This window comes from Squalius cephalus (genome assembly GCF_949319135.1).
Source record: "Squalius cephalus genome assembly, chromosome: 15".
NCBI lineage: Eukaryota > Metazoa > Chordata > Actinopteri > Cypriniformes > Leuciscidae > Squalius > Squalius cephalus.
The window spans coordinates 14837156-14852946 of record NC_137136.1 but is presented as its reverse complement, the minus strand read 5'-3'; the positions used below and the strand labels follow the sequence as shown (position 1 = coordinate 14852946).

The following is a 15791-nucleotide window of genomic DNA, read 5'->3' as shown; positions in this document are numbered from 1 at the left end:
AATAGGACCTGTGGAAATATATTTACTGAGAAAAATGATGACGTGTTCAATACTTATTTCCCCCGCTGTAAGTAATTTGATTTGGTGTCAATGGAGAAACTATTAAAGATTCTTATAAAACTAATATTTTGCATAGGTATCGACGTATAATGTTAATGATCACTCAGGTCATTAAAACAGAAACTCATACCAAACACATGTGATCTTGATTAAGTAAGTAAGGCTACATTCATTCAAAGAGTTTAGATTAATAGTCAAAACACTATAGAGGAACATATGATTGCATAGGAAAAGTGGATACATGATTTTAAGTTATTATATATTGAAGGTAAAGGATTAGAATGGACTGTAGAAAAATGGTACATTTGTCGGTTTCCAAGTGAATTTAGACTGAAACTCTACATTCCTTTGAGTTGTAAAACCTTCTTTTGTTATGTAACCAGAAGCCTGGTGTTAGCTGCAATTGGGGTGTTAATTGCTCTTCGGGGGAAGTATTCATTTGTATTCATACATTTAAACATATTTAAAAAGAAATAAATGTATGAATACGAATATCTAAACTGAAATAGTCCATTCCATTGTTCCATTAAGATTTATACAAAATGTTTTATTAAGCTTTAGTTTTTGTTTTTGTTTTTTTTTTACTCAAAATTCTTAATTCATATTATGAATATGCAAGGATTATTCGATTCAATTTGATGGAATTTTACTATACAATCGGAAATCGGAAATCTTAAAAACGGGCTTATTATTTTTGTCACTTTTCCGTATCTTCTCTATATTAAACATGTATTTAAGAATCAGTTAAGTCTGGCATACTAGTTCCTACAATCCTCCCCAGAAACCCTCCATGCAAATCCACTCCTCCCAGCACACAAACATATAAGTTCCACTCTGTGTGCTAAGGTTATAAAAATGTATGAGATTCCTAAGGTATTCTGTTGCACTGGGCGGAGCCTGCTGGAATATTCAGTAATAATCAGTCTTTCCTATTGTGGGCGTGTTCTTCTGACAAATTAAAAGCTGTGGAGCTAAAAATGTTGGTGCCAGCTTCTCAGATTCTAATTTTAAAGAGTTGGTAGCATATGGAGTTAGTTGGAATAGCCATTGTATAGCAAAAACATTGTTGTTTGGTTTAAGACAAATGTACAAACCTTTAAAGTAACTGTTTCATGCATGTGCTATAATGGTACACCATCAACAAATAAAAATACGTTTACGTTTAAAATACGTTTACGTTTAATTAATAACGCCACTAAAAATGTTGACTTCCAAGCTGATGGGTAAAGTGCTATAAAGATGTTCCTTAAGCGTTTCCTTACATTTATATTTATGAAAACACACGGAAATGCCTCCGGAGGACGCAGCCTTCGAAATGAGACCATAGACTGTAAAAAAATAGAATGAGACTTTTGTTTTGTTAAAATGACACCACGCCCCCACTATAGAGGAACTGTTGAATATTCCATGGGGCCCCGCCTCACGCAACAGAAAAGTGTTAGGAACGGCATAGATGTTACTTACGCAATAACAGGGTCAACGCGCCGAGTTTCCCGTAAGGCGATATATTTCGTATGGTGTTAATAATAATTCTCAAGCAACAGATGTTTACCCCTGACCAAACAGGGCGTCTAGCGTCGCCCCTTCTGGATTTAGAAAAAACGGTTTGCGGATCCTGCGCTGTTTGCAAAATACACCTAAACTCTTCTGCAGACTCCAGACTTCTGCCCTGCCTGCATACCGTTTGTAATACTTGCCTAACGAAGATCTGCACAGATGGAGCCGCACAAGGTAAGAACTAACACAGTCACAGTTTGATTGGTTTTATTGGGGCGTTCGCGAAGGTCCAAGTTTGCACGTGACGGTTTTAAAATCGCGTTGAACTGTAGGCTCAAACAGTCGCGTGAAGTTCGGTTTAATCTAACGTTACTGTAACGTTACTGTAGTCCAGACGAGTATGTATATAAGGTGTCTCAAAGTTAAAAGCCAGGGTTCTGGCCAGGTCGTGTTCCTCATGGGGGGCCAGATGACAACTTCCCCCGATATAAGGTTTGTTATCGACATAATAGCCTAAACAAACATTTCACATAATCTGTTTTAAATAATAGTATATTGGTGAAAATTGCAATATTAAAATGACATTTTATGAACACAGTAATTATAATGATCTTAAAATCTCCAGAAATCGCTTGCTTCGTTAATAACGCATGTCCAATACAGGAAGTTTAGACGAGTCATGTTAGGGCACTGCTGTTAAGTTTGATTTATATTTGGACATCCGTTTGACATTCGCGAAAAAAAATTATATTCTATGATTCTATTTCTAATGCATGAATAGGTTTTCTTTGCTCAGAACAAAGCGGACTTGTTTCATATCATTTTAGCCCTACAAATCCATATTTTTAACCTTTTCTCATTATGACATCACACAAAATGTAAAAATGTTTCTCAAATGTCTCTTTCATGACACATACCCCTGTTTATTGAATTTACATTATATTTCTTTTAAATTAAATATATAGGAGTGTAAACAGAGAATATAATTGGCATTTTCGTGAATGCCAAACGACTGTGAAATATACAACTAACTTAACCGTTCAAAGGGCTCCAACGTTTACTTTTTTTGTAAAAAAATGAATAAATAAAAAATACTTTCTTTAATGTCATGACATAGTGTCATCACTACACGTGGAATATTACTTGCAAGCACTTTTCATTTTATTAATAGTATTCTATTCTAATAAACAATTTTTTTGTGGTTTTGTGGCTTGCTAAACAGCAGTAACATGGCTTTAGTGTTTCTGAGACTTTTGTTTCTTTCTGTCTAGATTGTCCATTATGTGCTCAGGCATTTTGTTTGTCTGAGGTCACAGAATGTTCCCTTTTTGAAGACGCATCTAATGATAACAAGGCCCCCAAGGTAAGAGTGCATAGATTATGGAAAACATTACGATTATGAGTAAAATGGTACATTCATTACATTCTTTCCTCTGTCATAAATGTTATATTTGTGGCATGGAGTGGACTTTCATATTCTCTTAGAAACAGAACAGTTATTACAAGTTTATTGATAATATCCTTGTTGTGAAGGGCCTTAACTGGCACAAAGAATTCCAGCACTGACATAAAGGAGATATTTCCTCTCTGTCTTCCATTGTAAACCTTCAATCAAAATTTTAATCAATCTTTGCAGTGTGCCGGTTGCGAGGAGAGTGAGGTTAGTGGATGGTGTGTCCAGTGTGAGGAGGCCCTGTGTTTGGACTGTATGTCTGCCCATCGTAGGGTAAAAGTGACCCGTGACCATGAAGTCACACCCAAAAAACCACCCACAGGTTAGATTTGCTTTCTATGCATGCTTTATTTATTATTCTTTATTCTTTATTTGGATCCCCAATAGCTTCCACAAAGTGGTTGCTAATCTTCCTGGGGTTCACACAGCCATACAAGACAAAAACATACAGATAAAATAAAACCAAGAAATAATTACACTAATCAAATCATCAAACTATACATCTTAGCCGTAGCAGCACATCAAACATGCAACATACATTTACATATTTGTAAGCATATCTTTACATTGTCTTCTAAGTACATATGTGCTTTTACTTTTTCGTATGTTTATTGGAACCATATTCCAAGCAACAGAACCTCGATAAAGAAATGAAATTTGTGTGTGGACAAGCTAAAAAGAGTTGAGCCTTACTCACTTGATGCTTTCCATAGTCATGTCTAAATTTTTCAGAGAAGAAACAGGGTGTATGATACTTGATTACCTTATAAAAATACACAAGCAGTCGTAAATGTAGTTTATCCTTCACTAACAGCCATGATAATTTTCTGTGCATATCAATAACATTGGCCTGAAATGGATAATGAAGCACTGACCTAGTTGCTCTGTTCTGAGCCACCTGAAGTTTTTTTTAAAAAGTTTTTCTCAGATGCACTTGACCATATCATTGGGCAGTACTCAAGATGTGATAAAACTAACGATTGCACCACATCTTTTAAAACCAAAGATGGAAGAAACACAGAACATTTCCTGGCCACAGCTATACTTTTTCCCCATATTGCTTACTACATAATCTATATGTTCAGACCAAGACTAACACTACTATAAACTTCTGTGCATTTTCAGATCTGTTCTGTTGTTTCTTTTGTTCAGGTTGGGTACAGAGAAGACGCTGTCCCTCGCACACTCAGGAGAGCTTGAGGTTCTTCTGTCTTGTTTGTGAAGAGCTCACCTGTAAAGACTGTCAGCTGATCACTCATAGAGGCCACAGGTATAATTCAAATCAACCCTCTCAGATCAGTGCATGTGAAAATTAAAAGATAACTATATGGATGTTTTTAGCATTTTTAAGTAATTGCTTCTTATTTATTTACTTAGCTTTAACATTTTTTTTATTTTTTTCCTGTTCCATGTTTTTACATATCCATCGATATGTCAGTTTTGTGCAGCAGGAGGAAGCTGTGGGATCTCAGAGACAGCTACTGCAGAGTTTGTTGGACTCCATCAGACATCAGAAAGTGACAGTCAGCAGCAGTCTGCTGCTCCTAGAGGCAAGGTAAGTGAATAGGCCCATGCAAGCTGACATCTTATAACGGAAAACCTTGAAAAAGCAGAAAAAGCTTTTTATCAAAATCTGTCAACAGTACACCAATTGAATACAATTCATCATACACGTTGCTACTAAAAGCCAATTCACACTGCACCAACAGACGCAGAACAACGCGCACAATCGCCAGATTACAGTATGTCCCTTCTTAGACATTCCACATCCCGACAAAGTCAATTCAACATGTTTGGCGAAAACAATCAATGGAAACAGACACCGACAGGGTAACACACTGATCCATCAAAACCCACCGAGTGTGTCGGTCTGTCGTCGGTATCTGTTCCCGAACACAACAAACTCTTGCAGAAACATGCTCCTCATTGATGCATGACAAATTAAAACCACATGCATTCTAAAACCGGCTCAAAATATAAAATTTTTGAGTCTGAAGCAAAAAAAAGTCTGTGCCTGCCTATCATAAACTAAAGGCTTTTTTGTGAAAACTCTTGACTGCCCAATATCTCCAGACTGGCTCTGACTTTCGGCAACTAGTGTCGACTCCTCCAGAGTGTAAATCGGTGCAATAATTTTGGCAAATGTTGTATAGTGGCCAACCTTAAGGTGCTTGCATCAAACCATCTTCTATAACAAATAAACTATAGTTACTTCTTATCTCCAAAGATAAGTCCAATAAAGTAAATTTATAATACGTCAAAATCATTTACTTTACATTAACTTTAATTTTCTTCAAATCTTTAATTTGAACTTCCTTAAAAGTAAAAAAAGACTGCGCTTACACCTGTTATCAGTATCTATTTTCAGATATCTGATCAGAAATTGACAATACTAAATACAGATTTAAACAGACCCTGCCCTAGAAATGCAATAACAAATGGTCACAGGAGACACATTTGAATTGTTAGTACCAGATGTAAATGCCGATCTGTCTAGCCTGACAACGTTTGACTGGTACTCTTCAGAAACCAGGTGTAAACGGGGCCTTTTATTCAAAAGGACAGTGGTAAGGCGAAACAGAAAAAAGAGAGTGTGAGCACCAAGAGAGGTGTTAATGGCAGATCAAAGCGGACCCAACAGTGAATGGAATAAATTACTTTACATCCTGGTAACGTATAGTCACTAGAAACATTACTGAAATGGTAGTATTCCACAAAAACTATACTCATCAAAGCTGTTTTTGAGAGATATGTATGGTGGAAATTCACTTGTAATATACAGTCAGGCCACTCAGTGGTAAAAAGCAAGTAAAGTTTATTTACCTCTGATTGCAAGCTTCTACAGTTGAATGGTTATCACATGTGTGTATATGTTAAAACAATCAGTAATCAAGGAACTTTACGTGATTATGATTGGTGAATTAATATATTTTCCACAAATCTATAAAGTAAAGAAAAACCTCTGCTCTGCCAAGATCAAAGAGCCATAACTGGCTAATCCAGAGAGAAAACACAGAACTCTTATCTCCTCTATAGGAATGCAAGCCTTGAAGAGTGGGTAAAGAAACACACAGCATATGCTCAGTTTTTGTATTACAAAAGGAAAGCATCCACAAAGAAGGAAAATATGTTATAAGTTTAAACATCTAAGATTAATAGCACTTCTGAAATCCAGACATTCAGTTGTGTTTTACATTTCACAGTGCAATATTAAAAGAGTATGGATGTGAAAGAGGATCACACAGCACTTTTTCGACTTTGTCAGCTCCCTGACTACTGCAGGACAATAGCAGTTAGTTTGTAGCACACATGGATGTGCTCACATCCAAAGTTGTATTAAAATGGGTTTGCTTTACAGACATTTCCTGTTTTATTATCTTGTCTGTGTATAATTATGCTATTGAGAATATTTTATTCTTTATTAGATTACAGGACATTGAGGATCTAAAAGTTGCTGCAAAGAAGATGTTGAGACAGGTGGTCCACTCTCTTTATCAGGCTCTGGTAATGAAAGCTACGCAGGTCTTAAAGGAGATAGAGGTAAGAATGTATTGCGCAATTTGCTAAAACATGCTGTTCATGATTTCAATTTTTCCCTAAAAAGGTAAATTATGAATATTTGGTGTACTTCACATATTTCAAAATGTCTTTTCTATCTCAATTATTACAGCATGTAGCTTCAGTAATTATAATAACTGGCCATCTATTCAGATTATTAATGTGTTTAGAATCAATCAGTTTTTTTAATTTCATCAAAGCCCATTCATCAAACAAAAAATGCACTCTCATTTATAATTTGCAGAATATATGAAAATAACATGAACTACATGGTTTTCTCAGATTTTATTGATTACACTAGGCAGATATTTTCCCATTGTTATGCATTTCCAAAAGTCTAGACTAATTAATCGAGACCGATTTAGTTATAGCATTCATTTGTTCCTTCTATGGCTGTTTTTAGATGCACTTCTAACCTTCCTAGAATTTGCATGGTACATTTCAGCATTTCACATTTCAATGTAAGCATGAATATAAAAAAAGAATATAAAAGAGGAATTAAACAAAACTAATAAATTAATCATCATTTCCATCTTCCTTAAGCACTTCCATTATACTCTCGATCAAAGAATTTCCATCACATCATAAACACTAATTGTCTTTTTCACCATTTCACTCTTTCTGTCTAAAAGATTCTGAGCTACAATAAAGGCTGTATGTTGCTATTAAAATAGTAAAATAGTACCTGATGTTTTTGAAAGAGCGCATTTATCTGAGAAAGCCAAGAAAAGTTCTTACCCTCCCTGAGAAACACCCACATACCTTATTATTAACAGAAAGCACTTAGCAAAAAGAACCGGACTTTCCCAACAGAACAATGTCCCTTTTCTTTTGTGCGACTTGCGTCTTATCAGCCCCCATTCCTGTTCAGGAACCTCAAAGCTGTAACCCTTACTACTTTGTGCACGTTTAATTTTAAGGCCCTGTATGAAGAGGAGGGGAAATGTTTATTGGAGCGGAAGACATCTCTGAACAGGCTGGAAGGCTGTCAGGACTACATAGTAGCTTTTATTGACAAGATCCTAAGCGCAGAGGGCCATTGCTTCCTAGTCCACAAAAAAAGAGTAAGCCTTTTTGTTTCATGCTTATTCCTTAAATATCGTAAGATATCTAAAACTTCATACTGATGATGTTCAAGACTTTCCACCTTAGATTTATTTATATTGTTTAGGATACTTTTAGCTCCATGTTTTGAGGTGAGGAACTTACATTTGTATATTCATCTGATTTATGTGACCACTTTATGACCATGTGTCATATTTGTTACCAAAACTGGGTCACATTCAGATCCTGAGTGCAGATCCCCTTGCTATATTTTGTGTGTCTCTAACTCAGATTGAGACCCAGGTGAAAAAGCTTCTGTCCCAGGAGACATGCACCCCTGAGACCATGATTAAACTGCATGTTCAGCTTCAAAATGATATCTGTCAACACATCATCAAACTTGGTACATAAAACCTTCCACTTTTTTAATAATGAAAAGTATTTACATTTTATAAAAATCTATTAATTGAACATCTTTTCCTTTTTTTTCTACCCAGGATTTATGAAGATTAGAAAGATTCCTGTTCCTTTTACCTCTCTGAGAACTGGTTCCACTCAGTCAAAGTCTGTGGAAAGCTTAAATCCAAATTCTGTACAAACTGACACGGATGTTCATCCTATACAGGCCTCATCAAGTGTTGATGCACAAGTTCAGGGTGATTGTGCAGTTAATGGTCCTGCACCGCGTTCCTGTGCTTCCTCACAGACTGTACAAATGCACCAGGTTCTTATGAGTTTGCTTCATCCATCTCAGCCCAGCCAACCATCTCAGTCTAACCAGGCCACAACCCGCTCTGCAAGTATTAATGTTGCCTCATCCCAACCAAATCAATCTAAACTTCCCTCTTCAGAACTTAAAAGATCATTTTCTTCCTCACCACAGTCGGTCCAAGTCCTGTCCCAGGATGTCAATCCTGGGCAATCCATGCATGATTACAGTCCCTCATCACACTGTGTCCCATATTTTCTTCCGTCTGCTCAAAAAACTCAAACGAATCCTCATCCATCTTCTAATTTTCAGACTCGTCTTCCACTCACAAACAACACCGCGTCTCAAATAAACAATATTTCCAAGTTAGCCAAGAGTAGGAAGACCTCAACCTTACACTATTACCCTTCCATCGCCCACCCAATGCCAGTTAACAGCCAAACACCTGCACCAACTCATCCAACACCAGTCAACATCCAAAGTCCCATCCTAACTCATCCAATACCAGCCAGCAATCAGACGGGGTGTCTGACTTATTCAATACCAGCCAACAACCAAACAACATTACTAACTCATCCAATACCAGCCAACAACCAAGCACCCCTACTGACAACCCTACTGACTCATCAAATACCAGGCAACAACCAAACACCCCTACTGACTCATCCAATACCAGACAACAACCAAACATTTGTGCTAACTCATCCAATACCAGCCAACAGCCAAACACCTGTACAAACTCATCCAATACCAGTCAACAACCAAACACCCATAGTAACCCAACCAATACCAGCCAACAACCAAACACCCATAGTAACCCAACCAATACCAGCTAACAACAAAACGCCCATACTAACCCATCCAATACTAGTCAACAACCAAACACCCGTACTAACCCACCCAGTTTCAAACATGCCAGCTGACACCCAAACACTTATACTGGCCTATCCAATACAAACCAGTTTCCTGGGACCCATGCATTCTTTTGCAGCACAACCAAATATTCCTTTAGCTGTTCTTTCTACCATAAACACTCATTCTTTAAATGATGTTACTGCAGTCTCTAATGTCCACTCTGCTGAACCCTCCAATTGTGGGAGAAATCATTGTTCCCATAACCCTTGTGCACAGAATACCACCAGTCCAACCTTTAAAGCCATCCAAAGCACAACTAGTTTGTCTTCACTTCCTGTAAACCCAATAAGTTCTGCTCCCATTAGTGGCAACGACACCTTGTGGTGTAAGAGAGACACCTACAATCATGCTAACCTCCCAGTCAAGGCTTTGGCTGACTCCGTCTGTGATCAAGACGCAGGTGTGAGCAGCACGAATTTCACTTATACGGACCATTCGGAGAGCAACTTGCCCACTTCCACTGTGTCAGAGACAGATACCAAAGAATCTTCACCAGATCCTAACCATTCCTCTGGCCCACCCAAACTTCACCAGGACTCTCTCTCCACCACCACCACAGGGAAATATTCAAGACAAGCTCAAGCCGGTCAGTCATTCACAGAGAGCGACTCTAGACTAAAACACTGGAGCGTTGGCATGCCAACAACTTTTCGTCAGCTTGTAGAAATAACATGCACACCTGTCGGCTCAATAGATAATCAGAACAACACGCCTCCAGCGAATTCAACTCCATGTGGCACATCAGAGGACCTTGCATTGGAGGTTGGTAAATGTTTGTTTTTTTACAAACAGGAGTATTGAATGGTAGAGATCTGTGTTTCATTCAAAAGTTTTCTTTTCATACCAGAGGGTGACATGTGATAAGACTGTCCAAAGGGATTTTGACCACACAAAGGAAAAAGAGGAAGAAAAAGAATCTGCAGGTGATTTTCTTCAGCTTTTGTTTGCAAAAGTATAGTGATTGTTTGTTTTCCTCACTCATTTCTGTTTTTTTATTTTGTCTTTTAGTGCTGTTGGAACAATTCAAGAAACAATTCAAGAGGTGAACTTTAAATCCATATGCCATTGGTCCATATACTATAAACCTGCTTCAAAGTGGGATCTAAAGTGTTTATTTGCATTCTGTCTGCATCGCAGGAGTTATTAACCTTATTCTGCAAAAGACATTTGTCAGACATTTACATAAATTGTAATAATATTTCACATATTTAATTAAATAAATAAAAAAGAAATATTGCAGATCCCAAACATTATTTTGGTTGTAATAACTATTAATAATATTATTAATAGTATTTATACTACCAATCAAATGTTTGGGATCTGCAAGATTTCTTTTTTATTTATTTAATTAAATACGTGAAATATTATTACAATTTAAATTAACGGTTTCTGTTTTAATATATTTTAAAATGTAATTTGTTCCTGTAATGGCAAAGTTGAATTTTTAGCAGCCATTACTCCAATCTTTAGTGTCATATGATCTTTGAGAAATCATGTTGCTAAATTTTTTTTGGGAAACTGAGATTTTTCAAAATAAAAAGTTTTAAAAAAAGAACAGGATTTATTTGAAATATATATTTTTTGTAACATTTTAAATGTCTTTTTAAAAATGTAATGTGTCCTTGCTGAATGAAAATTGTAATTTCTTGAAAAAAATCTTACTGAGCTGAAACATCGCTAGTGTATACATTTATTTCTTTGACCGGTCACCACTGGTTTCTATTTGTAATAGGTTTCCACGCGTATCTCTGGTGCGCCTGCCCATATCTCTGCTTCCATGTGGGCAGCCACTCCCAGAGTTCCACCTTACTACAGATATCTCTAGAGACCACGTCATAGTGCAGGAATCCCAGGGAGGACAGGTAAGGACTCTGTAAAGCTGGAAAGACTACATGTGTGACTGATGTTAGCCTACAGCCATGATAGTTCCAGTCCACAGCTATTCTCAATTGTGCCCTGTTCTTCCCCAGATTAAGCAGGTGTGGAGATGGCATGAAGATCCATTACCATCTAGAGCCTCTTCCTGCTCTACACTGCAAAGCAGCAACAGCTCCCCGGCATCTGACGTACAATTCTGTGCTGTGTGTCAGTCTGCAGGGGCTGCTCTTCTGTGTGTGAAATGTGGATGTGCTTTTCACTCTGATTGTCACATCCCACCAATCCTCACAAAATCTTGGTGAGACCAGGAACTAACAGGAATTGTATAAAACTGAATTTAATTAAAATTCTTGAGTAGCTATGATTCATAAGACTTGTGTGTGCATTTAAGAACAATAACAGTGTTTTCTCTGTCAACTATTTGAGTCTTGGTGTATATCTTCTCTCTTGCAGTGAGGATTGGGTGTGTTTGCTGTGTGAGGATGTAAATGAGACCGTGTATGGCAGTGAGGAGATGAGGACGTCCAGTCTGAGTCTACAAGATCAAAGAGTGAGACACCACCAGCCCGAAAGGATCTACACTCATAGTTACACTTGCAACACTTTTAAGGATATTTAGGAGAGGATTGTTGTTTAGCATAGTGTCATGCCACAACTCCCATCTCTTGTTCTGCAGTGATATAAAGTCACACTGATGTAATGTCATCCATTCTGTTCAGAAGTGTGAGAAGCTTCTCCTTAGTCTCCTGTGTGATGAGAACAGATGCCTGCTCTACAGCGCCACCAAGGTAAATACACGGTGCATGTAGTATTTAGCAAAACCGTTTTTTTTTTATATTAAGATGCTTTTTAAGATTAAGCTAACATAATATGAAAATGAGATATTAATAGACTTACTGACCGTGACACACAGTCATGTCAGTCTTTATTTCCTTATTTTTCCTGCATGTTTCAGCATTTGTCACACCACATGATTTTGTTTGTACCACATTTAAAAAAAAATCGTTGTATTACAAGTTAAAAATAACAGCGTTTATTCAAAATAGTAATTTATATTGTTAGAAAACATTTCTATCACTTTTTATCAATTTAACACATCCTTGCTGAATAAAAGCGTTAATTTCTTCCAAAAAAAAGAAATAAAAAATTACTGACCAGTAGTGTATATTGTTACAAAAGATTTCTATTTTAAATAAATGCTGTTCTTTTTATTCATCAAAGAATCCTGAAAAAAGTATCTCAGGTTATAAAAAAATATTAAGCAGCACAATTGTTTCCAACATTGACAATAAATCAGCATATTAGAATGATTTCTGAAGGATCATGTGACCCTGAAGACTGGAGTAATTGCTGATAAAATTCCAGCTTTGCATCACAGAAATAAATCATTTTTTTAAGTATATTTGTTGTGTTTTCTGTGAAGTTTTGTTATTTATATGTTTAATTAAATGTTTAATGTTTAAATTTACTTTAAATTAGAGCTACCAATGTTGCAAGTAACACTTTAGCAGCCCAATAGTGTAGTGCCTCTTTAAGAGAGGAGTGTGCTGTGAGCACATGTGACCGGTGTTTACTACGTGAAAAGGAAGCGTGAGATTCATTCAGGTTGTAATAACTTTCAACCCGGTGTGCAGCCACTTGGTAAACTCTTTTAATCTCAAATGTTTTCTTGTCTACTTTAATGATGTATGCTTTATGTTGTCTGCTGTCGCTATGCTATGTTGTTGTTGTTGTTGTTGTTGTTGTACTGTGTTTATGTCCGTTGCACGTTAAAGATAACGCTATTCTCTGGTAGATCAAAGCAGATAAGTTTACTGATAGAGATAACGCTATTCGCTGTATAAGTTATAAATTGACGATGTGGCGAAGCCGTGGGGTTAACATTTAGATTCATAACATTACTATACTATACGTGTTCATTTGTATTTACTTTATTTAGTTTTATAATGTTTGATGAAGTAGGAATCGGAATCGCGGACTTCCTGGTTTGCCGCGGGGCATTTTGGGAGCTGTAGTTTCCTGCTTACTGAAAAGATTGCATGCATTTTGTATAGAGTTGTGGTAGGACTTGAGTATGATGCATAATGTTTGAAGTGTGAATTGTGTACGTTTAAATTATGAAACTATTATTATTATGATTATTGTAGTATATTAATATTATTTTATATTTGTATTTTGATTAATGTTATTTATTGTTGCTTATTGTTATTGGGCTGTTGAGGTAAAGAACTGGGGCTGGTTGTAGTATGCACATGGAAATTGAAATGTTGCATTTCTTGTTATTTCAGGTTTATTACCTGGTTATCCTTTGTGAAAAAAAAACCAAATGTGGAATACCGAGTAATATCCTTTGTACACTGGGTTGCCCTTTCTGTGGGAAGAAAACGGAACAATATTCAAATAGAAAAACTATTATTTTAAATTGTAATAATAATTTCACAATATTGCTGTTTTTTTTTTACCGGTACTGTATGTGTGTGTGTGTGTATATATATATATATATATATATACTCTGTATGTGTTATATGTTATAATATGCCAAACTACATATTATGGGTTTCTTTGAAATAATGTAATTAATATTGATTTAATATGTAAATATTCTTTCTTCATGCTCATCATAGTAAAGGTGTAATACAAAGTCATTGTATTTGGATGTATTTTTGAATAAATTAATAGATCCGGGCGAAAAATGATCTTATGAGCTGTGCTTTGTTTTTAAAGAATCACTCAAAAACCGCCGAATTCGATATAATACTGAGCCGAATCCTGGGGACAAGGAAGCCGCCTTATCGGACTGCTGCTGAACTGGTGTCAGATGTTTGGACTCTTTTCGACATCTTGATGATGAACTCTGAGGTAAACCGCTGCCATTCAGCTTATCACATTCATGTGTAATTTAACTGGCAAGCTTCTTTGTAGTTCAAAACTTTAGCTGAAATACTACAGATGTATACATTTTAATCATTGAATTGATTGTTATATAATAGTGATGTGCTATTTTGGTTATTTATACAGAGGAAAAACATGATAGTCAAACTTCAAGAATCTTTCCAGCAACGGCTGAATGAAACTTTTGGGAAGAGCCTTCATGCATCTCTCCTGAAATACTCCAGCAGTGAGGATCCAAGAAATACTTCAGAGACAGAGACTCAAAGAGAGAAGCACAAAAACACTTTGAAACGCATGCGAGAGTTTTTCATGGAAAACTGTGGTACAACAGCAAAGAAATCCTGCACTGATAAAGGCAAGGAGAGAGATGGCTGTGGGAACACTACAGCTGGTGAACATTGAAGTGTCTGCGTCATTGCTTTTGAAACCACACATTTATATCACTCTCTATTTATTGTTGTACCGTAGTTTGTTTATTTACCTTTGCCTTGAAGTAAAGTTTTTATTAAACAGATTGTTTATTTAATTGATGGTCACATTCTTTCACTGCTCATGGGGGTTTCTATTATAAACAACATAGTTCAATGTTGTTACGCAGCTGTGATGCCAGCAGAGGGCGCGAGGACCCTTTGTTTGGTCGATTGACGTGGCTCTATTTTCACTTCAAAATTTTTTTTTTGTGCTATGAACCACTTGTGCTACGGATCAGTCTGTTCGTAAAACTTGCAGAGGAAAGACATAGGATTTTTGAAAAACAGAAATAAAACCCAGGTATATTTAGGAAGCATGCCATTATCATAGATAGACACTCAAAACAACCCTCTATCAAACACCGCAGAACAATTCAACAGCTGCAATAATGTGAAATATCAGAGAACATATTGAATCATCATATTGAAATTGTTGATGTTTAATTTAACTCTTTGTTTAGATTATCATATTTTAAATATGCAATATTTTTATAATGGAATTTCATATTTTAAGATCGAAAGTGTTGATCTGGGACATGAGAAAGCAAAAGTTTTAAATTTTGTTCAAAATAAAATATATTTTTAACTTCATATAACAAAAGTCTAAAACTGTCAGTTTTAATAATAAAAAAAGTATCTGGGATATAATAGTAAACACAATTTTATCCTAAAGGATTTGTCATGAAAGGATTTAAAATCGTGTGTGCGAACAAAACAAGCAGAAGGCTCTCTTGAGGGACATTTTCGAGGGCTGTATATTTGAGTCGGGTGAAAGAAAACACGGTGTAAATATCTGATTGTCCTGGCGCTACTTGATGGGACAATTTTTGGTGGTTTGCTAAAGCGAACAGATGCACTGTTCTCGGATTGGTTTAAAATCAACTCAACTTCCATAAGCCCCACCCACTGTTTTTTATATATATAGTTGAAGTGGCTTGCAAAGCTCACACTCAACACTCAAGACGTTCACAGGTGAAATGGTTGTTCTGGTCAAACCGAGTCCTCAGTTGGGCAGTAAAGCGATGGATGGAAATCACCACAAAGTAGAGGCGAATGTTCTGCTACTTGGAGCTGAAAATGTTGGGAAGTCAGGTGAGCACAAAACTGAACTTGGTTGTTTGCATACAGAAATTTCTGTCATGTTTCTATGGTCTGTTTTGTTAAGCCTCCGAATAATCATTTATTACAACTACTTGCAGCCCTCACCGTGCGATTTCTCACCAGAAGATTCATCGGAGAATATGGGGATATTGGTACGTCAAATAAGATTTATTATAATACCATTGATAATGAACAAATTAACTATGTTGTTTAT

General features: G+C 36.4%; 2 protein-coding genes across 5 annotated transcripts in view; both read left to right on the top strand.

The window, feature by feature from the left end:
- Window positions 1–1444: 1444 nt before the first annotated feature.
- On the top strand, window positions 1445–14531 carry trim33l (tripartite motif containing 33, like). 4 transcript variants are annotated; one of them, XM_079893768.1, is made up of 18 exons: window positions 1445–1791; window positions 2829–2920; window positions 3194–3332; window positions 4163–4280; window positions 4449–4565; window positions 6436–6550; window positions 7489–7632; window positions 7904–8015; window positions 8110–9540; window positions 9571–9998; window positions 10084–10159; window positions 10245–10278; window positions 10969–11098; window positions 11207–11412; window positions 11568–11664; window positions 11834–11902; window positions 13839–13973; window positions 14133–14531. In XM_079893768.1, exons 1-18 carry the CDS (start codon window positions 1575–1577, stop codon window positions 14406–14408), a joined length of 3936 nt encoding a protein of 1311 aa, XP_079749894.1. In that variant the 5' UTR covers window positions 1445–1574; the 3' UTR covers window positions 14409–14531. The 4 variants fall into 4 exon arrangements, with proteins under 4 accessions (XP_079749894.1, XP_079749893.1, XP_079749896.1 ...); XM_079893767.1 differs by having other exon boundaries at window positions 8110–9998; XM_079893770.1 differs by lacking the exons at window positions 13839–13973; window positions 14133–14531 and having other exon boundaries at window positions 8110–9998; window positions 11791–11857.
- An 873-nt stretch (window positions 14532–15404) lies between these two features.
- Window positions 15405–15791, top strand: part of LOC307172748 (ras-related and estrogen-regulated growth inhibitor-like protein) — a 2203-nt gene continuing 1816 nt past the window's right edge. Inside the window, exons 1-2 of the mRNA XM_079895328.1 lie at window positions 15405–15568; window positions 15676–15729. Coding sequence (XP_079751454.1) covers window positions 15454–15568; window positions 15676–15729 — 169 coding nt within the window. The 5' untranslated portion in view covers window positions 15405–15453. The remainder of the gene's footprint in view (window positions 15569–15675; window positions 15730–15791) is intronic.